Source organism: Arctopsyche grandis, chromosome 2, assembly GCF_051622035.1.
Source record: "Arctopsyche grandis isolate Sample6627 chromosome 2, ASM5162203v2, whole genome shotgun sequence".
In the NCBI taxonomy this organism is placed as follows: domain Eukaryota; kingdom Metazoa; phylum Arthropoda; class Insecta; order Trichoptera; family Hydropsychidae; genus Arctopsyche; species Arctopsyche grandis.
The window spans coordinates 38351936-38379306 of record NC_135356.1 but is presented as its reverse complement, the minus strand read 5'-3'; the positions used below and the strand labels follow the sequence as shown (position 1 = coordinate 38379306).

Genomic DNA, 27371 nt, shown 5'->3' with positions numbered 1-27371 from the left:
TGCATTGCTTTAAAATACTTATAATTAATTGTCTAGCGAATTTTAAAAGTCAAAAAAATATTTTTTTTACGGATTGGTCCCAATTGGTAACAATTGGTCCCATTCAGACCCGGCAAAGTTAATCAAAATCAAAAGGAAGTTGGAAGACATTTGATATTGGTCAAACAGAAAGGGCCGGGTCGCACCGCTCGACTCGCGAACAACTCGGTTGGCGCGACGTGTCGTTCTGAAAATGCAAAATGACCGATCCCATACACATTGTATGGGGTCACATTTCATCGGACCGGACCCTGCAACATGTCGGTCTCTCGGGTAATAAAACCCGACGACGGTTGATATCAGTTGACAGAGTTGGGTCTGGTCGCATGGATTTAATGACCTTAACGATCGACATGCCGGACCCATCAAAAAAACTCCATACAAAAAAAACACCAACAACCGCACGTGCAATCTACGACATGCCTCTATTGTATGAATGATCAATCTATGAGATAATTTCTCAATGAATTGCTCAATATGTGGTAATTGAACTTAAATTTGATTCAGATATCATTTATTGCACGTAATAAGTTTGTTAAATCTATCGAGTACAATAAACATTAATTTGAAATAACAACAACATAATAATGGAATTTGCCGGAGATCGAGGAAGAAGAGACGAAATACAATTAGTTAGAGAAAATTAAAAAAAAAATGTGGTCTACAAATTATGTGGATAATGTAAATAACAGTGTCCTTGTGTATTTAACAATAGACATCGGTTTCTTTCTGAGGACTTTCGACATGTGCAACACTTGCATAGAGCTGCTGTAATAAATCTTCTGAACAAGGATTTCTTAACGGGTCCTGTACTGTATCGTCTTTACAAAACACGCCACATGCCAAGTCACATTAAGTTTTGATATTTCGAATATTTCAATTACTCGATTATTTTTATTGAATGAATATTTAATCCTTTGGTCGATTTTCAAAATTAAATGTTGTGAATTTGTATCGGAAAAAACGTTACTATGAGATTTCATGTATTTATAAAAACAAAATTCGATAGTCAAACATACATACATACACATTGAACACAAATGTATTTTTAAAGAAATTTCTGCCAGCACCGTAATCCCGGTATCAAGACCAGTTTCAGCACCGGGATTCACGGTACCAGAAAACTCCGGGATCCCGGGATTGGATGCTTCAGTAAATACAAATGTATGAAAAAAAATAACGGGCTTTACTCTAACAATCCCTTCTGTTTTCAATTTGTTCTCAATTTTTATTTTTTACTTTCTTAAAAGTATGAAACTGCAACTAGGAGGATGGAAAACATCCCAATTTTGTCATTTAAATTCATAGAAATACAAAAATTATTTTAAGTTCGATATTTATGATATGAACGACAAAACAAACAACATTTATATTTACACAATATCTGTTCGCACTGATAAATGCTTATCGATCGAAAAACACGATAAACGTAGGTCTGTTACCGGCAGGTGGCGCGAACAAATGGGCTTGTGTAGTCGGTGAATAGGTTTATAGAATGCTATCGCACTGCATTCGATTATAAAAAGCCACTCTGTCTTGAGCATACATTTAAATTTCGTTTGTAGTCTTTATTACTTTATTTTAAACGTATTAAATATAAATTTCATTCGTATTAGAACGTGAGTTATACCCAATTTAATTTATTATTATTTACCTACGATTTGGATCCGTTACTCGCTATTTTCTATTTGAACAAGCTCTACTACTGGTGAAAAAGATCCACTAATTAATACAATAAGTGTATATACACCGTCCTCAAACTCTTCTACATCATCAGTGGTATGAGCAAGGAAAAGTAATCCAAGGTATGTACCAATTATCACGAACATTATATCTTGTCAAATGTTACATAACACAGTGCTACTTCAACTATTTCGTGACGCGGACCAATAAATACCGTTTGGTATTGCTTACGAACCGGCTTAATTTATATATATATATATATATATATATATATATATATATATATATATATATATATATATATATATATTTTATTTTATTTTACATATATACCAGGAAGGCCTTACAGGTAAATCCCAATGCGCCTTCCTGGCCAATATAGATATATATAAACTGCAAATAGGAGGATGGAAAACATCCCAATTTTGCCATTTAAATTCATAAAAATACAAAAATTATTTTAAGTTCGATATTTTACGATATAAACGACATAAATATACGACAAAACAAACAACATTTATATTTACACAATATCTGTTCGCACTGATAAATGCTTATCGATCGAAAAACACTAAATTCACACCCTATTCTCAATTTTGTACTACACTGTAATAGTTATACATAATTACAAAATATTTTCTAACAGTGATTCATTCAACATTAGATGATATTTTGGACCGATCCCTTCAGGTACCGATCCCTTCGACAAAAAAAAGGGGAAGAACATAATATTTGATATTTTTACGATACAATCGTCTTAATGCAATACAATGCCTCTTTGGCCCTTCTGCGAACAAATTCTCTCATTGCCCCGAAAATATAAAAATCGATATTCGTACAAATTTACGTAAAAAATATTCGTACAAATTAAATGTTCAAAAATAAAAATATAAATACTTATATAATAGCGCGAATTGCATCGGCTTTCGATGATCTTAAAAAATATGGGATCAACCGTGTGATTGGTGCTTATTTTTAATCTTACGAAAATCCAAAACGTGTAAAATTTGTAACTCTCAACATTAGATCAATTCTAGAATCGCCAGTATTTAGTATATTCATCAAATCATAGTATTAATAAAGTTTTTTGATTTACTTTTCATTGATGAATAATGAAAATAAATATTAAATTGAAAATTTTCAAAATAACATATGTACATATGTATGTACATTCATACAACACACACATACATACATTGAAAAAATTATTTCCATGCTAATTATAACATTTGAAAATTACAAGGTTTATCTTAGTTTTGGACAAACCTCCTAAAACTTTTCCGATCGCTTTGAAACTTTGCCATTTTTTTTGGAATAAAAAACGTTTATTTTATCGGAGAGGTTTTGAAAAAACGATGAAAACCATTTCAGAATAATTTGAATTTAATAAAAGGATAAAGGGTATAAAATCATTTACGTCATTGCATTATTTTAAACCAAATTTGAGGGCCATGAATTTATGATACCGCAAAAACCCGTTGAAAAACCTTACATATGTATGTATAACATGTCATGTAAAACAATCAAGAAAAAAAGTAGTTCGAGAAACAGTTGTCAAAAGTCGTTTTGAGAACTCTTTTATCAAAATGACTTGCAGAGCATCTCTAGCCTAGCCTATGAGACGCGGTATTATTTATTTTTAGGCAATAAAACTGCCACTCATAGTAAAAAAAAAACGTTTTGAATGAGTTCGTTCATTCGGTCCAAATATTTGAAAATATATAATTTCTTGTAAGGTCTTTGTAATATTTTATACGCATAAAATATTATTAAAGAAATTATACATTAGATGAACAGATGAGCGCTGGATGACAGTTATAGATGTAAACATAATTCGTTATACATATGTATGTATGTTTCGAATTTACAAAAGCGAAAGATATTAATTAGTAAAAATATACCTTATTAAATTATTGATAAACGAAATGAGCCTTAATTACTATAAACTATCATATAGATTTTAATGTGACTATAATAACACTGAGCAACAAAAACGAAAGCATTTAAATTGCAATTACCGCTCGAGTTAGTACGTTTAGATAAAAATAAAAAATATTGAAATAGAAAACCAATCCTTATAAACGAGGTGAAATAAAAAAATTGCCAAATAAATGCAAAATAGCACGGAGAAAAAATCCGTAAAAAAAATATTTTTTTGACTTTTAAAATTCGCTAGACAATTAATTATAAGTATTTTAAAGCAATGCAATATCACAATCAATAGGAAAAACATCTGACTATTGATTCCAATACTCACTTTGAGCACAGCAATACTAGGTTTTGAGTTAAAGACCGCAAAAGCCAAAAAACTGTAAAAATCGCGCATTTTTTTAAACGCTCATATCTCGTAAACAATCACCAACCAGCAAAAATCAATATCATATTCGAATTCAGTGGGTCAAAGTTAGTAAAGATTGGTTAGTCTCCGCTCTGGTAACTAAAAAACGTGATTTTTTGTGGCTCAATGTAATTTTCAACAATAACCATAGAACGGGAGATGTTTAAAATTACTTTAAAAAGCTATTTTTTTCGAGAATTGCCTCTGCGAATCGTAAACGATGTAATAATTTAATTATGGGAAAAGCCGAAAAAAATTATTCGAGCTCCGCGAACGAATTTAAGTATGCGCTTTTTTTCGTAAACGTATTTCATCATTGAAAAAAAATATAATCTTGAAAACTTTGAGAATCGCTATTAGAAAATATTTTGTTATTATGTATAACTAATACAGTGTTGAGAAAATTGAGAATAGAGTGTGAATTTATCCAATTGATAAAACTGAAATATAACATTTAAAAGAAAAAAAAGTGTGTCCATTTGAAAAAAAACTAAAAGCACTGCGCGAAAGATTCAATCGATCATTTTTCTTTTATATTATTTTGGAGAATATGTAGGTACATATGATTTGTCATCTTACAATTATTTTTTGTGAAAAGGTGCTACACATGTATTTATAAAAGTACGTTTAATATAAAATTCCAGCAAATGTAATATAATATAGCGAAAAAAATTAATAGTATGATTCGTGTTGTTACGAAAAATTGGTAAAACTGAAACGAAAAATAAAGCGGTATAAAGCATATGTATGTAGGTAGAATATTTGTCAGTGCATCGGAAATTCCTATAACGGAGACGGTCGCGGTCGTTCCTTGCAAAACGCAGAGTTTACGTAAGCTTGGCGACCACTTCACCAGCGGGCCGTGTCGGTGGTCGCCCACGCGCCCTGGTCGCCCGGTCGCCGTCGGCCAGTCGATGATCGCCCAGTGCGATGGGCGCCCAATTGACGCAGGGCCCAATTGACGCAGAGTCCGCCAGTCTCGTCGTCCAATTGTCGCAGTGGCGAGTAACACTGATCGCCCAATCGTCCTGGGCGCCCAATCGACCGTGTCCCATGTAACTCGCCCTCCATCAACTAAGCCTGGTTTTAAAATTCAACACAAAACTCCCCCTGCTGCACAGTAGACATGGAGATGATTTCGAAGTATAACCAACTTTGAAAAAGCATGCTGAGAAATAGACAAAGAGAATCTGATTATCTCAAATATGGTCAGTTGACCTGATTATCTCAAATAGGTACCCTGGATATGTTCAGTGTCCGAATGTCTACTATCTATGTACCGGACATACATATGTATATATGGGATTATGTACATACATATGTATGCACACATGCACGTACAGATGTGTCGAAATGGAAAAAAATGGAAAAGGTGGATGGTCTGATTAAAAAATAGATATTTTAAATTTTTCACAAATTTATTGAGCCTTGAAAAATCTCATAAATTTAAATGCAAATATCATTAAATGTATCATTAAAACAAAGAATGTATCTTCGAACATTAGGCTCCATATCTCCATGTCTACTGTGCAACAGTTCGAGTTGGCGTTGGGGGTTCAATCACAATGATAGGTGGTAGAGGGGTTGGTGGGATTGTAAGTGGAGGTGGTCTTATAATCTCGGTCATTGACTCTTCAGTTCCAAATCTTGTCTTTTTACATATCCCCATCTTTCAGGTAGAGAAGAATACTGCCAAATCTAAAGTAAATACAATGAAATATATGAAATATATAAGTATATTTATTACTAAAGGTATAAGAAAGCTACTCACTTGTGGATTTCCTCAGAGATGGACAGTGACTTTGGTAATGAATTGACATGACAAGTACTAGGAAATTTATAGGGAAAAAATGTCGATTGTTGCATATTTCAACATTTTATGTCAAAATATCTACATATGCACTATCGTATTGTTTTGACCTAAAAAATGTACCAAAAATGCATTTTATCAATATTTTGAATTTCAAAATATGAACTTTGTACAAACACAGTTGACGAATTCGGCTTACGAAATGTGAAAAAGTGCACGCAAACTGTATTTACGAAACGATGCACTGACTCACAAGCCTAGATCTAGGGGGTGGCAAACTGGGCATTTGCCCGGGGGTGGCGGATTTAAAGGGGCGACAAATATTGGCATAAAGAAGAAATCCCAACAACTTCAGTCGACCCACAGCAGCAGACCAGTCGACCCACAGCAACAAGCGCCGACACACAGCAGCGGACCAGCCGAACGAGCCAGCAACACACTGCCGCATCCAGAGACCTTCTGAGCATAGCCGAATGCCGAGCCAGCAACACACTGCCATATCCAGAGACCTGCTGAACATAGCCGAATGCCGAGCCAGCAACACACTGCCATATCCAGAGACCTGCTGAACATAGCCGAATGCCGAGCCAGCAACACACTGCCATATCCAGAGACCTGCTGAACATAGCCGAATGCCGAGCCAGCAACACACTGCCATATCCAGAGACCTGCTGAACATAGCCGAATGCCGAGCCAGCAACACACTGCCATATCCAGAGACCTGCTGAACATAGCCGAATGCCGAGCCAGCAACACACTGCCATATCCAGAGACCTGCTGAACATAGCCGAATGCCGAGCCAGCAACACACTGCCATATCCAGAGACCTGCTGAACATAGCCGAATGCCGAGCCAGCAACACACTGCCATATCCAGAGACCTGCTGAACATAGCCGAATGCCGAGCCAGCAACACACTGCCATATCCAGAGACCTGCTGAACATAGCCGAATGCCGAGCCAGCAACACACTGCCATATCCAGAGACCTGCTGAACATAGCCGAATGCCGAGCCAGCAACACACTGCCATATCCAGAGACCTGCTGAACATAGCCGAATGCCGAGCCAGCAACACACTGCCATATCCAGAGACCTGCTGAACATAGCCGAATGCCGAGCCAGCAACACACTGCCATATCCAGAGACCTGCTGAACATAGCCGAATGCCGAGCCAGCAACACACTGCCATATCCAGAGACCTGCTGAACATAGCCGAATGCCGAGCCAGCAACACACTGCCATATCCAGAGACCTGCTGAACATAGCCGAATGCCGAGCCAGCAACACACTGCCATATCCAGAGACCTGCTGAACATAGCCGAATGCCGAGCCAGCAACACACTGCCATATCCAGAGACCTGCTGAACATAGCCGAATGCCGAGCCAGCAACACACTGCCATATCCAGAGACCTGCTGAACATAGCCGAATGCCGAGCCAGCAACACACTGCCATATCCAGAGACCTGCTGAACATAGCCGAATGCCGAGCCAGCAACACACTGCCATATCCAGAGACCTGCTGAACATAGCCGAATGCCGAGCCAGCAACACACTGCCATATCCAGAGACCTGCTGAACATAGCCGAATGCCGAGCCAGCAACACACTGCCATATCCAGAGACCTGCTGAACATAGCCGAATGCCGAGCCAGCAACACACTGCCATATCCAGAGACCTGCTGAACATAGCCGAATGCCGAGCCAGCAACACACTGCCATATCCAGAGACCTGCTGAACATAGCCGAATGCCGAGCCAGCAACACACTGCCATATCCAGAGACCTGCTGAACATAGCCGAATGCCGAGCCAGCAACACACTGCCATATCCAGAGACCTGCTGAACATAGCCGAATGCCGAGCCAGCAACACACTGCCATATCCAGAGACCTGCTGAACATAGCCGAATGCCGAGCCAGCAACACACTGCCATATCCAGAGACCTGCTGAACATAGCCGAATGCCGAGCCAGCAACACACTGCCATATCCAGAGACCTGCTGAACATAGCCGAATGCCGAGCCAGCAACACACTGCCATATCCAGAGACCTGCTGAACATAGCCGAATGCCGAGCCAGCAACACACTGCCATATCCAGAGACCTGCTGAACATAGCCGAATGCCGAGCCAGCAACACACTGCCATATCCAGAGACCTGCTGAACATAGCCGAATGCCGAGCCAGCAACACACTGCCATATCCAGAGACCTGCTGAACATAGCCGAATGCCGAGCCAGCAACACACTGCCATATCCAGAGACCTGCTGAACATAGCCGAATGCCGAGCCAGCAACACACTGCCATATCCAGAGACCTGCTGAACATAGCCGAATGCCGAGCCAGCAACACACTGCCATATCCAGAGACCTGCTGAACATAGCCGAATGCCGAGCCAGCAACACACTGCCATATCCAGAGACCTGCTGAACATAGCCGAATGCCGAGCCAGCAACACACTGCCATATCCAGAGACCTGCTGAACATAGCCGAATGCCGAGCCAGCAACACACTGCCATATCCAGAGACCTGCTGAACATAGCCGAATGCCGAGCCAGCAACACACTGCCATATCCAGAGACCTGCTGAACATAGCCGAATGCCGAGCCAGCAACACACTGCCATATCCAGAGACCTGCTGAACATAGCCGAATGCCGAGCCAGCAACACACTGCCATATCCAGAGACCTGCTGAACATAGCCGAATGCCGAGCCAGCAACACACTGCCATATCCAGAGACCTGCTGAACATAGCCGAATGCCGAGCCAGCAACACACTGCCATATCCAGAGACCTGCTGAACATAGCCGAATGCCGAGCCAGCAACACACTGCCATATCCAGAGACCTGCTGAACATAGCCGAATGCCGAGCCAGCAACACACTGCCATATCCAGAGACCTGCTGAACATAGCCGGATCCAGAGCAACGACACATTGCAGATCCAGCGGCCATCACGACACCAAGTCAACAGCCAATAGCCGCTTCAAGAAAACTTCCCCAAATATTCTAATACACTTGTACAATATTTAGGCAAACAATAAAACAACTTTATTCAAACAAACAGCAGTATTAACTACCAAAACACAGACGAACTCGTCTATAATACATGGCGGACTGGTGGTGAAGAACACCTTCACAACTAGATCAGTCCCCATAATTGTGTACCTGCATTGTACTAAAATCGGCGTACTCGAAGACATTTATTTATTTATTTATTTACATACAAATATACCAGGAAGGCTCAACAGGTAAACCCCAAATGCGCCTTCCTGGTCCACATAATTATTACATAGATACATGTAAATCTAAACAATATCTGACATCTATGGTCAGATATTACAAACATCGTATTAATACGATAAATAACTTTCATGTAACAATACGATTTTTTTTATATTCGTTGTCATTGTCTCATTTAACGATCTCCACTATTTTAAAAGATATAGAACGAATTCGTGAAGTCATCCAAGGATTTTAGTCAATCAAATCCACAGCAATAATGTAGCGTGGGAACGTGGGAGAGATTATCCACTGTCTAAGTGCATTCTAGGGTGAACAATAGAAAACCCAGTTTAGGCTAATGGGACTGTGTTAGTGCCCAAACAAAGGATACGCTAGAGTTCTCAGAACTGGGGTGAGTGCGTGCGACTCGCCAGGGTAGACCTACATGCCGAGACAAAAGACACGCCATCAAATCGGGGATGCTATGCTGGGCAACTTGTCCTTTATAAGGAGGTACTCACGGTGGATCAAGTATTCTGGAGAGAGCGGTGGTTACGTGTGGACCTCCTGAATCCCACTTTACGTGTTGAATAAATGTTGTGAAGCGACTTTGGCCTTTCATTTGAATCCTGAACCCACCCCTACGCAAAAATAACAAATACATATGACAATGAACAAAAACAATATGACAATAACTCTGAAAGAAAACCATATTCTAAAAAAAAGACGCATCCAAATACAATAGATTTATTATACAAATATTTTGTTTACAATGACGTTTAAATAATATAATAATAAAAATTCCTCAAATAAATAATATATAACTATAGAATAATACGTACACATATATATGCATTTATAAATATAAAAATTGTCATTATCGTGTATGTATATATGTATATATGTAGATAGATTTGCATATAAATACACAATAAGAGGTCAAAAAATAATTACTATACAATCCTAGCATGCAGGTCTTCGAAAAAGATAATTCACGACATTGTTAAACCGAAAAATACATACATCATTATTATCATTTACAATTGTTTAATGGTTTCAACGCAAAATCCTAATTAGAAACCCCAACTTGTGCAAATTTTACAAACGATAATCTACACGGAGGATAAACAACTTCTAATAGATGTTACATTTGAGAGAAAATGTAATTATCGTAACACAGAATCTGATACGTGGTTCGGATCTAATACACATGTCTATTGTACGAACTAACTGGATATAAAAACAAAAACAATTCTATAAATGCAACACTCTATTCGGTGGTAACGAAATATTTATTTATTACAATAATACAAGAATAACGCCACGTTTGAGACAAACTAGAGTCTGTTCAGATGCGAAACGCAGAATAATTCGAATGCAGATTGGATCCAGACAGTTTTCGGTGCAAAATTAAATAAACCGGATATTGCCACAAATGCTTATTCGATAAGAGTATTATATTAACACTCAAATTCTGCTCCGAATCTCTAAACGCACTACACATATTTTCTTTATATGTACATACATACATATTGAATTAGAAATGAATATTCAAAAGAAAATAATAATATTTTGACCGTAAAGAAAAGGAGCGACCGTTTCTGTTGTACATATTATTTCAATTTAAAAACTGAACATTACATTTCAAAAAATAATCCGGTCAACCTGTCAAATAATGCGTATTTATATTTTTCAAATATTCATTTTTTATAGAAAATTAATTGTGATTCTTATTTCTTAATATCTAAGTAATAATCTCCTATAAATGTATAGTAAAAAACACTAATTAGTTCAAAAGGTTTCATATCAAAAAATTGTGCCTTCTTCACAATGTATACGCACTAGGTTTATCATTAACGTCATTTTACGAATTACATTATTTTTATAATAATAATTAAAATTGAATGTGACTATCAACTTATCGTACACCTTATCGAGAACACTGACTAAGATAAGCTATTGTTATTTGCCCAATATTACAGTTACAATGCGATAAGCTTTAACGCTAAAACTGAAACATCATCGTTATGCACGTAAAGAACAAGGAAAAACTTTTAATTTGCACAAAATATTACACAAATTCATTCGTAAATTAGGAACCCAAAATTGAGATTGTATCGTAATTGAACTGACTAAATAATATACGCACTGAATTGGAAAGCCGTTGCCAAGTCTCGTCAAACTCCATGATGGATTTCCAGCGACTAGTTGAATGGAACCGAGTTTACGGCTGGTTCAAACCGTCATAATGAAATGTTGAATTTACTTTTTGCCCCATTTCAGCTCTAAGAACAAACATATGGCGAATTGGACTCTAGCCTCCAACTGATCGAGCGAAGTTGACAGTAGTTTGAGTCCAATCTGTCGTATGCTTTCGACTAAGAACAGGCCTGGTATTGCAGATGAACCGTCAATGTATCGTCACGCCTCGCACAATATTTTTCTATACAATAAATTTACAAAAAATACAACAAAATGAAATGACACAATTGCCTAAGCATACAATCGCACTTACAAAATAAATATTTATAAAAATCTAATATTTTTTTCTAGTTGTATTTCATTCAAGATATGAGAAAGTTCAGATTTATTCGTGTTCAGTTCTAAATTTTATTTATTTATTCAATACAATGTAAAAATCGCAATATATTGAAAAACTATTTATGAATATTAAGTTACGTTTATCACCGATGAATTTTTATGTCTAAATTAATTTATAATATAATAATAAAAAAACCGATTTCATGTATAAAGTTTACAAAAGCTACAAATATATTTCAGTTCGGCTCTTAGATGAAACTCTTAAATACACGTAATTTTTATATGTAAAGGAAACATTCGCAATGCTGATTTTTATGGCACAACTTAACAATCCGTCGTCCTTTCTCCTTTTTCTTTTCTCTTTTTCCCTTCCACCGTCAACGTAACAAATTCAGATCATTGTTGTCGCATCATTTCAACATACGTACGTGTAAACGTCGACGTTGTTCTTTTTATTATTACTATTCCAAGTGTAAAAAATTATGAAACCGTCATAAGACTCGATACATGTATAATATAATGCGATGGCACCCAAATGCGGTAGAAAAGTGTGTTTTCCGACGAAAATTAACAGTATAAAAAATAAATAGATTTTTATAACAAATCTCACTATAAATATCCTCGATCGAAAATTACAAATCCTAAGAGACTCTCGATTGCTATTCAAAATATCACTCGTACACAACACTTCCTGATCGTATCCTAAATAAATGACGTAGATTTACAAGTAGATTCCTTGCAATAATCGAATTATTGCAAATTATTAAATAAAAAATTAAGGTACAGTCGAGAATAGTCCCACAACGAATATATTCGCTCATTCGTGAATCCGTTGTTTTAATATAATCCACAGACACACAAACTCTTCTCTAAATGTCGCAAACAAGCTCATTTCATATACTTGTTTATACAATATAAACCATACACACAATGAAACTCTTCGAAGCTTGAAACTTTTGCTTCCGTCTCTGGACGGAATTTTTTTTTGGTAGAGAATGAATTAAATTTAACCCTCATCAGTCCTGAGACACAACACTTACATATGTCATTCGTGTTCTTTCTGTTACGTAAAAAAAAATTAAATTCAAATGGAATTGTTCAAGTACATATATTACAAAGATGAGAGAAACTTCATCTGGATCAAAGTGCGTATACTAAAATAAAAAAAGATGAGAATTGAATCATTCTACTATACGAATATCACATTTCGATTATAGTTCTATTTAGCAATATTCGATTTTGAATGAAAATTGTGCCTAAATCTCACTCGTCTGTACGTACACCTTGTTTGAATTCCCACTCCGATGAGTTTCATTGCATTGATGAGATTAAGAATATGCTTCGATTCAGAGCAGAATTGAAAATATATCGTGAGACTATTCCCGAAACCTGTACACGAAATCAAAAATAAAACAAACATACAGAATATATTATCATTACGTTAAAACTTATCAAAAAGTAAAAAATGTGTGCTTTCGCAGGTACATATGTGCTGTTTGTTGTATGCGATGAAGTAATCAAAACAAAGCATGAACATATCGTCGTGAATAACCTCAATTAGATAGGTGGTATTGAACACACTTTTTAAGCCCGATATATTATAGTAAAATATGGCAATGAAAACATACATACAATATGCCTTTGATAAAAATCCCGATGAAAACGTGTCTCGTCATGCAACGATAATACTAAATGAAAATATGCGTTAGGATTTTCATAAAAATCGATAATCAATTTGCTGAAAAAGTGTTCATAATAATATACATACATATATAAATGTATTATAAAAGATCACACAAGTCTTTTTGACACTTAACTATCACTGAGCAAGTTATGCAACTTATGCAACATAGTTCACAATGGCCCGATGAAGAAACTCGTATTGCAACTGAAATCATACGAGAAAAATGAAAATTTGTATTTTTTACTACGTATTTTTTTACACATTGACTTGAAACAAGACTCACAAACGTGTCCAAACAACCCATCCTCTGACACCGGAGTTTCCTCGTCACTGTCGATACGTCGACCCGTTTTTCTGTGCGGAGTTGGATCGTTAGAATACTCAAAGCGACAAACATCGACGAGCGATCCGTACCTTGGCTGTGAAAAAAGCACACATTAATTTACACATCGATTGCGTACCTGCAGTGAACTAAAATCGGCGTACTCGAAGACATGGTCACTCCACTCTGTCCGACCAGTTCTATCAACCCTCTGGTAACTTCTGGGACCTGTCCGCTGACGGTCGGCCAGCCGTGGTATTGCAGTTGAGTGACTCTAATTCTATCTTGATTCTAATGAATACAAATCGGCATTTAAGAAATACTGTAATAAATAGGACTGTCAAACTTGAATCTTGAAATATACCTTCGTATTGGTGACTTGGAACTCTCGTCTAGTATAATACGGACAGGATTCGCTAAGTAGGTAAGTGACGTTGATATGATCGTACTGGATTTCATCGTCGTCCCAATATCGAGGACACTTTCCTTCGCCCAACTGTTGGTTAAAAATAAAAATGCATTTTACTATAGATTCCGACTTTGACCCGTATGAAAACATCGCCGACTATCTCACCTCACTCAACATGACGATAGTGCTGATTTCGTGGTCTGAAACCATTCTCCAAAAGTCTGCTATCGTCGACGGTAATGGATCTTGTGCTATAATATACGACTCTGCATTATCGTATCCTATGCAGAGAAATGCTATAATAATAGAAGTGGCTTTAGGCGTTATATTGTTGTCAAGTGAGGAATGTCCACGGAAAATTTCAAATAACTACAGCGATAGCCTCGATGATAAAACTGTACCCGCATTAAGAACACTCAGCAATACGTTACCATCGTAATACAAGATATCATTGACATATTGTCATTCGGTGCCTTTGAATCAAAAACAACAGTTCTTCTTTCGTCCTTGTTATTATTTTGGCTGACAATATTTTCCTTGTCCAATAATTCTGGTTCAATGTGGGTATGCAGGTTGTCATGGACATATTTCCATCTAGTGCCTTTGCATCAAAAACTATGGTCGTCCTTTTGCCTTTTTCATAATTATTAGAATTGACTACCGGTTCCTTAATTAATTTTGTTGAATCAAAAATGGGTACTACAGAAGTCATCGACATATTGCCTTCTAGTTGTTTTTCATCAGCCATTATTTTACCACTAACAGAAGTAGCAGAGTTGGAAATAGGTGTCAAACAATCAGAATTTAATGATGTCGGCTTCCTACTCTTGTTGCAATCATGTGACTCAACTAAACGTTGCCCGTTTGATTTATTCAATTCAACATTCGGAAGTATGCATGTTATAGACATATTACCATCTGGTTGTTTTGCATCAAAGACAACAGTTCTCCTTCTATTATTAGTATTATTATCTTCAAAGACAAAATTTTCTTTATTCAATAGCTCCATTTCTAATGTCGGTATACAAGATGTCATAGACATATTACCATCCGGTGCTCTTGAATCAAAAACTATAGTTCTTCTTCTATTTTTGATGTTATCGTCTTGAACGACAACATTTTCTTTATGTAATACTTCTATATCTGAATTAGGTATACTACATGTTATCGACATGTTACCATCTGGTGTATTTGAATCAAAAATTACAGTTTGTCTCCTGTTTTTAGTGTTGTCGTCCCGAATGGCAAAATTTTCCTTATTCAATACTTCCATATCTAAATTTGGTATACCACATGTTATAGACATATTTCCGTCTAGTTCCTCCGAACCAAAGACTATAGTTCTTCTTTTATCTTTGCTACAGCTATCAGGATTAGCTACAGTAGCCGGAGCTACACATGTCATGGACATATTACAATCTACATCTTCCGGATTGAAAACTATTGTGGTCCTTCTTTTATTTTTGGAACGAATTTCAAGATCTGCATCAGTTGGTCTAGAAGCAGACGTCGTGCACGTCATAGACATATTTATCTTTGTTTCTTTTGAATGTATCGGCTCTGTTTGTATTCTATCTTTAATAGGATTTTTGGTGTCATCTAAATTAAATTCAATTGAATTGTGAGAATTTTCCAGAATGTTTTGAACATGATAATGATCGTCAGAATTTTTCTTTTGTTTATCTTCGATATCATGTATCATTTGCGAAATTGCTGTCATTATAGATATGTCACATTTAGAAGATCTTCCCGCATTATTTACATTATGACTTGGAACTGTAGAGGTCCTCTTTATTTTTGGCACATCGTTTCTTGCATTTTTGTTTTGCTTACATTCTACATATATCGTTGATCATTTGCGAGAGCGCGGAAGTTATTGATAGATCGCAGCTCTTTTGCATTACGTTTCGAGTCGATGCAATGCTGTTTTCATTCGAGCTGTTTTCATAGTCTTGTTGGATATCGTTTCTAGCGTAACGATCGTTGTAAGCATTCATGTCGTTTTCAACATCGTTGAATTCCTTCGTGTACATCGGAATTTGTATATTTTCTTTATCGTGCATCCATGTTTCTTTTTTATCTCTTACATCGGGATAAACAAAAGTATTCGCCACGATGGGTTTTTGCTTTGTGGATTCATTCGTCATGATTTGAACGGGGATTGAAATAGTTTGCGTGATGGACATGTCGCTGTCGTCGCACACGTCACTTTTAGGCGACTGTTTAGTTACAAGTTTCTCCAATTTATTCTCTCCATCCGTCAAATTGAACGGAGCATCTTTTTTTATTTGAAAATTGATGAGAGCCTCGGTACGGTCGGATAGGAAAGGATTCGTTATGTTGAAACAAGACGCATCGGGAACATTTTCGCTGTTGATTTTCGTCAGACTGTTTATCATAGCGCTGATGTTCACGCACCGATCATCGTCTTCCATATCCTCAGCGGCATTTTGCTCGCCTTGAGACACTCTCTGTTGATTGATGGATGCTTCCAGCTTTTGAATGAGAGATTCGGCTACATCACTAGTTTCGGAAACATCCGGCTTGTTTGGTTCTTCGTAAAAATTGTGCCATATTGTATTTCCATGATCGGTCATTGTGAAGAGCCTGTGAATTGAAATATTTTAAATAAATTAAATTTGTTGACCAGTGAATTTTAAATTTAAAAAAAAATACAAGAACACGGCAACTTGAAAGACTTTTGTGACCTCGATGATGCTTTATATGATGATAATATTTTAATTTGACATCGATTGGTGTCATTGTATTACAATTTTATTTAATTGGCCCCATCCATTGTTGTGAAATGACCCGGTTTATAAAATTGATCCAACTCTTGCAGTTGTGCCTTGCTTTTTCTAGTCCTTCAAAGCAGTAAATAGTTATATTAATTATTTACAGGCATATTATTTTTCTTCAATTGTGTATTTGAATGTATGTATACAGAGCAACTATAAAGCAACCATGTAAAGCCAAGTAAAGTGTGCCGAGCTTGGGTTGAACTTTTTAAACATCATGAAAATTAATTTATTAACTACACGATACCTTCAAAATTTATTTATTATTTTTTATATATTTTCGGTTTATTTATAAAATAATCTTACGCGACTCCTTTTTTACTCGAAAAGCTGACTCGTTTATTTTTATCAAACGTAGTTCCATCATTCTCTGCATCATTTTGTTCCGCATCCAGATCCGATAGTGGATTTCTTGCTTTGGGTGGTTTTAAAATTGAAGAGCGCCGCCGCAATTTTTCTGGTTGCATTTTTCTGAAATGAATTTATTTACATATAAAAAAAAGGGAAATCTCAATTTTTTAACAGGAATAGAATCTTAAACGAGATATGGTCAAAAATATAATTTTGTTCCGGCCAAACCGAACATTTGTTAAGCTAAATTTGAATAGGACAATCACACAATCGATCATTAATGGGTAATATTGATTGCTGACGCTTTGTAATGATAAATTTGAATAAGAGTAACCCGTCAACAGAACTCGTTATTGAATGAATTCGTTATATTAATGATGAATAGAAGTAGACTTACGTAGAAAGCAGTCGCAACGGCCATTCAATGACAAGCGCAACCGCAACCGCAACCGTCGAATTCCAAACGTTTGAACCACACGGCTGCCAACGTGAACGTGACCGCGACCCATGTGTCAACTCAAAGTGTTCGACAAGAATTTTACCAATATTAATGGAAATATGGCATGTTAAAATCGTTGATGCTCATCCACAATACTGATAGAGTGGTAGTTATTCTAGGAATTTAAGAAATATTAAACTCCTCGATAATTCGAAATATGAAATTCGAATAGGGAAAACGCTGCAGTTGTTGGCCATTTGATCTTTAGTACGCGGGACAGGTGTGTTGACCGTGTCCCGGTCTAAGAAAACACCGGTTGTGTTTGTAAGAGATATATAACTTGTATAATGATAACAATGCAGTAGTTCGAATCAATTCGCTAAACTCGACAAATTTTCGAGTACAACGTGCAGTAAGGCAAGGGTGTATATTATCTCCAGACCTATTTAATATATGTATATGGAGAGTATATAATGCGTAGAGCACTGGATGGTTGGAAGGGTGGAGTGTCCATTGGTGGAAAAAAACTATCCAATCTTCGGTATGCGGATGACACAACGCTCATAGCTAATAATCATGAAGAAATGGCCGAAATGATCCGTCGTGTTGAGACAGAGAGTAATGTGCTTGGACTCCATATAAACCACCCCAAAACAAAAATTATGATAATTGACCGTCACCAACAGCTGCAAAACAACAACTCAGCTTTAAGCGGTATAGAGCTGGTTGATAATTTTGTCTATTTGGGGTCACTCATATCTATCAACGGGGGGGCAGCGAATTGGAAATACGGCGCCGGATTACATTAGCAAAATCGGCAATGTCACAACTAACGAAGATTTGGAAGAAAAGAGCCATTACAACTGCTGTCAAAATCCGTCTCGTGAAGAGTCTCGTCTTTTCTGTCTGCCTTTATGGAGTCGAGACGTGGACCATGAAGGCGGCGGCGGATAGACAGAGAATCGATGCCTTCGAGATGTGGTCCTGGAGATGGCTACTGCGCGTGCCTTAGACCGACAAACTTAGCACGAATGTGTCTATTCTTGAAGAATTAAAAATCAAGGATAGACTGTCAACTATATTGCGGTTGTTCGGCCACATTGCACGAAGAGGTGAGAAGAGCCTGGAGCGGTTGGTTGTGGTTGGTAACGTCGAAGGCAGAAGAAGCAGAGGCAGATCCCCCACATCCCCCTGGACTGACCAAGTATCTGCAGTGACGGGCGCTTCCAAGGTAGCAAGTCTTCGCCTGGCCGAATTAAGAACTCAATGGAAGAAGCTGGTTGACCGGACATCATAGTCACGATCGTCAGTGATGAGGGAACCGACAGCAATATATATAACGGAAGGTATACCAAAGCTACTCACTTTTTAATTTCCTTAGAGACGGACAGTGACGTTGGTAATGAATTGATATGGCAAGTAATACGAAATTTATAGGGAAAAAGTGTCGATTGTTGCAAATTTCACAATATATGTCAAAATATCTACATATGCACTATCGTATTGCTTTGACCTAAAAAATGTACCAAAAATGCATTTTCTCAATATTTTGAATTTCAAAATATGAACTTTGTACAGACACAGTTGACGAATTCGGCTTACGAAATGTGAAAAAGTGCACGCAAACCATATCTACGAAACGATGCACTGACTCACAAGCCTAGATCTAGGGGGTGGCAAACAGGGCATTTGCCAAGGGGTGGCGGATTTAAAGGGGCGACAAATATTGGCATAAAGTAGAAATCTTCAGAGTTCCTGTTTCGCATCCATATAGTCTTCTTCTTTTAGTGCCTTATCCGTTACCGGAAGTTTGCAATCATGTTTCCAATGATGACTTTGTTGACTGCTATCTGGAACACGGGAAGAAGAAGGTCGTCCTGGCTGAAAAACCTGAGGCAGTGGTTCAACCAAAATACCGAAATACCAAAATACCGAAGATTGGATAGTTTTTTTCCACCAATGGACACTCCACCCTTCCAACCATCCAGTGCTCTACGCATTATATACTCTCCATATATATATTAAATAGGTCTGGAGATAATATACACCCTTGCCTTACTGCACGTTGTACTCGAAAATTTGTCAAGTTTAGCGAATTGATTCGAACTACTGCATTGTTATCATTATACAAGTTATATATTATTTTTACAAGATGTATGGGGACTCCCATGTCCAGTAGAACTTTCCACAGATAGTCCCTGTTCACAAAGTCAAAAGTTAAGCCAGTTTGTTTAAGTCTTTTACGTTATTTTATCGTAACCCAAGTTGAATCAGAGATGAAAGACTTACGATGTTCATTTTGCGGTGTTTGATGTTTTCTGGCATACCGAATTATGAGATCTTTAAAAATTTTCCAAGACTCTTCTACATCTAAATTAGGATTTATTTGGAATTCTGCATCTTTTTCTCTGATTACATTACCAAAATTAATTACATCATCATTGGTGAGTTTAATTGCTTTATTTTGATGTCTTTTAATAATTTTCAATTTCAGTCGAAATTTAGCAACAAGTATGGTCAGATCCGCAATCTGCACCTGGATATGTTTTGACGTTATGTATCGATGATTTCCATCTAGAATTTATTTATATATATTCCACCTTTCTACCATACTCCACCTTTCGTAATAAATATACTTATATATATATATATATACATATAATAATATTATTTATTGTATTTACTTTAGATTTAGCGGTGTTCTTCTCAACCTGAAAGATGGGTATATGTACGAAGACCAGATTCGGATCCCAAGATTCAACTGTTGGTATTTATTCTGCAAAGGCCCCGCCGCCACCCAATACTGAAGATCTCCCTCACCCTCCACCACCTAGGCCTTGTTTTCAAATTAACCCCGCAACTCCCCCTGCTGCACAGTAGACATGGAGATATGGAGCTATATCTTCGAAGATACATTCTTCATCTTAATGATATATTTGCACATAAATATAATTTGCACGTAATCTATAATTGGGTCAGATGTTTTTTTGTTATATTTATTCTACATCTGAGGCCTGTTGATTTTTCAATAAATAAATTCATAAGATTTTTCGAGGCTCAATAAATTTGTGAGAAATTTTAAAGATCTATTATTTAATTAGACCACCCACATTTTCCACTTTTCTCGACACATATTTACGTGCATATGTATGTAGATATGTGCGTACATTCTCCCATATACGTAGATCATAGATATTCGGACAATGAATATATCCGGCAAATTCCAAGTTACGGTGAATCTTTTTCCATTAGTGGAAATATACACATTTATATACATATTTATATATGTGCATATAATCCAGAATGTTCATGCAGTTTTCACTGTATTTCGCAATATAGAACGAAGTTCTTTAAGCGCAATCGTTTAAGCGCCTTTGCCAGTCATCTTCTTTAATTTTAAAAGAGGCACGTACACGCAAAATATACATATTTACGAAACGATGCACCGACTCACAAGTCTGGATCTAGGGGGTGGCAAACTGGGCATTTGCCCAGGGGTGGCGGATTTAAAGGGGCGACAAATGTAAGCATAAAGAAGAAATCTTCAGACTTCCCGTTTCGCATCCATATAGTAGTCTTCTTCTTTCAGTGGCTTATTCGTTACCGAACGTTTGCAATCATGTTTCCAATGATGACTTTGTTGGCTGCAATGGTATTTTGGTTGAACCACTGCCTCAGGTTTTTCAGATAGGACGTTCTTCTTCTTCCCGGGCCTCTCCTTTCGCACATATTTCCTGGGATGATGAGATGCAAGGGTTGATATGTTTCGGGGAGTCGCATTGCGTGACTAAAGTATTCGAGTTTTCGAATCTCGATGCTCTTGGCGATTTCTTTTGTTTTCTTCATTCGAGACAAAACACACTCATTTGTAACCTTTTATGTTCAGCTTATCTGTAGCATTATTCTGTATACCCATATTTCAACTGTTTCTATGTTTTCATAATAGTTTCAGTGAGGGTTCACGCTTCCACTGCGTATGAGAGAACTGAGAATACATAGCATCTCACTATCCTCATTCGGGTTTTCAGGGATAAATCTCGGCTACATAATCGTTTACCATGCACCCTTTTTTTTGATCTTTCGACTTAAGATCTTTCGATTTTCGATCTTTGCCTTCCGATGTTTGCGTTTTCCGGCGTTTCACAATCGGGGTCGTCACGGAGACCTACAATAATCACCCTGGCTTTTTCTATTCGGCATTTTATTTCATTCGTAAGATCCCACTTGGCATCTAAATTATGTAGAACCCTAATATACGGTCTTGTTGACTCTCTCCAGAAACACTCCTTCGACATTGCATGTCAATCCATCAGACTTGCAGATATTCATGTATTTTGTTATTTGATATTCAATTTTAAACCGTATTTATTACACCATTCGGTCACTCTGTTGATGAGTATCTGCAATCCATCTCTACTGTCTCCCACAAGTACAGTGTCATCTGCATAATGCAGATTATTTAACAAGACTCCGCTAACTTAAATCCCCTTTTCGGTTCCTGCTAATACTTCTTCAAATATTTACAACACAATCTACAATACTCAGCTGCTAGGGATTTCCATCGGGAAATTCTACTATGAAATTCCGGTGAAACTAGTCTTCATAAACGTTGACAAATGAATGACATGGATTACACGACCCATGTTCAATGTATTTTTTTTTCAATAGCGGATAGTATTCTTGTTTACTTAGTACATGCTCAAAATATTATACAACGCCTTTCGGCGTTTTTTTTTAAGCCTACGTACTTGCAAGCAAAACGCGTTGGACTTGTTGGCAATAACTTTTTGGCAATGGACTTGTTGGCAAAAAACATATTTTCAGCTTGATGAAATATAAGACAACAGTAAGTTCTTCTTTCGATATTTTATTTCTGACTGTGTCTCCCCTAGAACTCGTTATGCCACCCAAAAAGCAGAATTTTGAATTTTTGAAACTCCCTTGGGAGAGTCTGGGCCTCCCAAGAAGGCTATGTGGACCCAGGTTGAGAAACGCTGCGCTAGAGAATCGAGGTTTTTTTTCTGTTGTTCTCAGAATTATTTTGTCGGTCCTGCCGAAGTCTGATAATGAATACTTTGGTCACGTAATGTGACACCCCGAAAAATATGAAAAACCCTGCATCTCTTTATCCGAGGAAAGAGCGAAAAGTGCGAAAAGAGAGGCCCCGAATGAAGAAGGACGTCCTGGCTGAAAAACCCGAGGCAGTAGTTCAACCAAAATACCACTACACTGTTCCGGGCAGCAGCCAACAAAGTCATCATTAGAAACATGATTGCCAACGTCCGGTAACGGATAAGACACTAAAAGAAGAAGGCTATATGGATGCGAAACGGGATTTCTTCTTCATGCCAATTTTTCCACCCCTTTAAATCCGCCGCCCCTGGGCAAATACCCAGATTGCCACCCCCAAGATGTGAGTCAGTGCATCGTTTCGTAAGTATATTTTGCGTGCACTTTTTCACATTTCGTAAGCCGAATTCGTCAACTGTGTTTGTACAAAGTTCATATTTTGAAATTCAAAATATTGACAAAATGCATTTTTGGTACATTTTTTAGGTCAAAACAATACGACAGTGCATATGTGGATATTTTGACATTAAATGTTGAAATATACAACAATTGACATTTTTTCCCTATAAATTTCCTAGTACTTGCCATATCAATTCATTACCAAAGTCACTGTCCGTCTCTGAAGAAATTAAAAAGTGAGTAGCTTTGTTATACCTTTCGTAATAAATATTTATACTTATTATAGTATGTATGTATATACATATAATAATATTATTTATTGTATTTACTTTAGATTTGGCAGTGTTCTTCTCAACCTGAAAGATGGGGATATGTACGAAGACCAGATTCGGATCCAAAGAGTCATCTGTTGGTAGTTCTTTTGCAAAGGACCCTCCACCACCCACTACGGAAGAAATACCTCGCCCTCCACCACCTAGGCCTGGTTTTAAAATTCACCCCGCAACTCCCCCTGCTGCACAGTTGACATGGAAATATGGAGCCTAATGTTCGAAGATACATTCTTCGTTTTAATGATATATATATATTTGCATATAAATTTAAAAGATTTTTCGAGGCTCAATAAATTTGTGAAAAATTTAAAATATCTATTTTTTAATTAGACCATCCACCTTAATCTATTGACACTTATTACAACTACGAATATAGACGAGAAAATGACAGAATATATTGAAATACAAAGAGATTGAAACAAGGATGCATACTATCCGCAATTATCTTCAATCTATAATCCGAAACATCTACATATTTTAAGAAGAATAAGCAAGAGCCGAAGAGAGGATTAAAGTTAGCGGAGTCTCGTTAAATAATTAATCTGCATTATGAAGATGACACTGTACTTATGGCAGACAGTAGAGATGGATTGCAGATACTCATCAACAGAGTGACCGAATGGTGTAATAAATACGGTTTAAAATTAAATATCAAAAAACAAATTTCATGAATATCTGCAAATCTGATGGATTGACATGCAATGTCGAAGGAGTGCTTCTGGAGAGAGTCAACAAGGCCGTATATCTGGGTTGTACATACTTTAGATGCCAAGTGGGAGCATACGACTGAAATAAAATGCCGAATAGAAAAAGCCAGGGTAACTATTGCATGTACATATGTAGCCGTGATTTATCCATGAAAACCCGTATGAGGATAGTGAGATGCTATGTATTTTCAGTTCAGTATAAGAATACCCAGTGGAAGCGTAGACCCCCAGTGAAACCATTATGAAAAAATAGAAACATTTTAAATGTGGGTCTACAAAAGAATGCTACGTATAAGCCGAACATATATGTAAGTTTACAAATGAGTTTGTTTTGTCTCGAATGAAGAAAACAAAAGAGTCATGCATCCTGGCTGCTCAAGTCTGATAATGAATACTTTGGTCACGGAATGCGACACCCCGAAACATATCAACTCCTGTTATGTTTCCATTATCCAAGGAAATATGTCCGAAAGGAGAGGCCCGGGAAGAAGAAGGACGTCCTGGCTGAAAAACCTGAGGCAGTGATGGAGGGCGAGGTACATAGATCTTCATTAGTGGGTGGCGACGGGTCCTTTGCAACATTAGTTGAATCTTCGGATCCGCAAATTTCACAATAAATGGCAAAATATCTGCATATGCACTGTTGTATTGTTTTGACCTAAAAAATGTACCAAAAATGCATTTTGTGAATATTTTTAATTTCAACATATGAACCTACAAACATAGTTGACGAATTCAGCTTACGAAATGTGAAAAAGTGCACGCAGAATATATTTACGAAACGATGCACTGACTCACAAGCCTGGATCTGGGGGGTGGCAAACTGGGCATTTGCCAAGGGGTGGCGGATTTAAAGGGGCGACAAATGTTAGCATAAAGAAGAAATCTTCAGACTTTCCGTTTCGCATCCATATAGTAGTCTTCTTCTTTCAGTGGCTTATTCGTTACCGAACGTTTGCAATCATGTTTCCAATGATGACTTTGTTGGCTGCAATGGTATTTTGGTTGAACCACTGCCTCAGGTTTTTCAGCCAGGACGTTCTTCTTTTTCCCGGGCCTCTCCTTTCGCACATATTTCCTGGGATGATGAGATGCAAGGGTTGATATGTTTCGGGGTGTCGCATTGCGTGACTAAAGTATTCAAGTTTTCGAATCTCGATGCTCTTGGCGATTTCTTTTGTTTTCTTCATTCGAGACAAAACACACTCATTTGTAACCTTTTATGTTCAGCTTATCTGTAGCATTATTCTGTAGACCCATATTTCAACCGTTTCTATTTTTTCATAATGGTTTCAGTGAGGGTTCACGCTTCCACTGGGTATAAGAGAACTGAGAACATAGCATCTCACTCTCCTCATACGGGTTTTCAGGGATAAATCACGGCTACATACATACATACAATAGTTTATATAATAATAGCTTTTTATATACCTCTTATGCATTTCACATGGTTTTCGTGTAAGTGGTAATTTTTTATTCTATTAGGCATTTTATTTCAGTCGTATGCTCCCACTTGGCATCTAAAGGACAACCCAGATATACGGTCTTCTTGACTCTCTCCAGAAGCACTCCTTCGACATTGCATGTCAATTCATCACATTTGCAGATATTCATGAATTTTGTATTTATTACACCATTCGGTCACTCTGGTCGCGGCTGATCTTTATTGAATAATCAACCGAGCACAATGATTGATCTCTCCTTCTTAACAATAATATTCCCGTAGATGTAGTTTATCTTGACTTTGAAAAAGCCTTTGATAGAGTTCCTATCGATCGGCTTTTACTAAAACTCGAGCATATATATATAGGTGTAAGAGGACGGCTACTTGACTGGATCAGATTATTTTTAAAGTCAAGATAACCCATGTCTTTCCTACAAAATATACAAACATTCCATTGATTACGTCCAACATCAATTAGAGCTTGGTATCATCACCACTTTCGACCTAAAATGGTCCTCTTATATTAACCATATTGTGAACAAATGTTATTCTTTTTTGTATGTTATAAAACGTGTATTCAATTTTCCGTATTCAACTTAACTATATTATCAAATATTTAAAAAATTTTTATCGGACCTAAACTTTTATCAGACCTAAACTAAAAAAAGGTATTTTCAAAGTCAAGATAGACTACATCTACGGGAATATTATTGTTAAGAAGAAGAGATCAATCGTTGTGCTCGGTTAAAATATTACTCAGTACTGATCGGCCTTTTATAAAACCATGTTGCCATATAGCGGTCACCGTGACGAGACAGAATGTTAAATGACAGAAAACGCAAATATCGGAAGGCAAAGATCGAAAATCGAAAGATCTTAAATCGAAAGATCAAAAAAAAAAAGGTGCATGGTAAACGGTACATACTCACGTACATACTCACTTAATTTGCGCGAGCAGGATATAACGGTAACAAGAGGAACAGGCTTTTCCTCCCGTATTAATGTGCGCGCGCAAAATACGTGAGGAAAAGCATGCTCCTCTTGTTCCTGTTGTATCCTGCTCGCGCAAATTAAGTGAGTATGTACCGTTTACCATGTACCATTTTTTTTTTATCTTTCGACTTAAGATCTTTCGATTTTCGATCTTTGCCTTCCGATATTTGCGTTTTCTGTCATTTAACATTCTGTCTCGTCACGTAGACCCGGCATATAGATAATAGTCGATTGAGAGGCGATGTTGATTTCTAAACATTTTAGCAATATGGATGAAAGACTGGTAGGACGATAATTAGTAGCTTCTAATTTGTTTCCCTTTTTGTAGATAGGAATTATGAAGTTTTCCATTCTTTGGGTGTAAAAGAAGTTTTAAAATATTCATTGAAAAGTTTGAAGAAGGAACAGGATATGGAAAGAGCTGTTTTTTTTTAAAACGAGCGAAGCTATGTCATCATTACCAAGGGCGGAGTTGTCACCCAGGTTGTGTGAAACCTCGAAAACGACTTTTTCAGAAATCATTATATTATTAATTAATGTAGAATTTCGGGACAAGTTAGGAAACATCGGCAGATATGTAGAGTCTTCTTTGATGATTGAGTTGCTAAAGGCCTTAGCAAAAGTGTTGGCTACTAAGATAGGGTCTGTTATAAGTTCTTTGTTTTCGTTCATGATTGTGGACACTACGATTTTAAATTTTAGATTAGAGTTGAAATATTCAAAAAAAAGATTTGCAATCGCCAGAAACAATTAAAAATTCAAAGTCACGCTATGAGTTTCTTTTGTATTCGATG

The 27371-nt window shown here is 37.1% G+C and overlaps 1 protein-coding gene and 1 long non-coding RNA gene across 4 annotated transcripts; one reads left to right on the top strand and one right to left on the bottom strand.

Annotated features, from left to right (window-relative positions):
* The first annotated feature begins 1472 nt into the window (after positions 1-1472).
* LOC143921572 (uncharacterized) lies at positions 1473-23742 on the top strand. Of its 3 annotated transcripts, XR_013261450.1 has the most exons (5): positions 1477-1658; positions 1737-1844; positions 20322-20395; positions 23189-23337; positions 23436-23742. It is a non-coding gene; the product is annotated as an uncharacterized LOC143921572 (long non-coding RNA). The 3 variants fall into 3 exon arrangements; XR_013261448.1 differs by having other exon boundaries at positions 1473-1844; positions 20322-21037; positions 23055-23337; XR_013261449.1 differs by having other exon boundaries at positions 1486-1844; positions 20322-20399.
* LOC143922511 (uncharacterized) lies at positions 15592-17790 on the bottom strand. Its single transcript, XM_077445771.1, has 3 exons — positions 17591-17790; positions 17149-17313; positions 15592-16651 (listed from the first exon to the last, which is right to left on the bottom strand). The coding sequence occupies exons 2-3, from the start codon at positions 17307-17309 to the stop codon at positions 15874-15876; spliced, it is 939 nt and encodes a 312-aa protein (XP_077301897.1). The 5' UTR covers positions 17310-17313; positions 17591-17790; the 3' UTR covers positions 15592-15873.
* Positions 23743-27371: the final 3629 nt, after the last annotated feature.

What these genes read in the sequence shown, in the direction of transcription:
- LOC143922511 (XM_077445771.1), bottom strand. Translation starts at nt 17,309, where the DNA reads ATGCAACCAGAAAAATTGCGGCGGCGCTCTTCAATTTTAAAACCACCC. An exon ending in TCGAGTAAAAAAGGAGTCGC is followed by an intron (nt 16,652 to 17,148) that starts GTAAGATTATTT and finishes TTCAATTCACAG; the next exon opens with GCTCTTCACAATGACCGATC.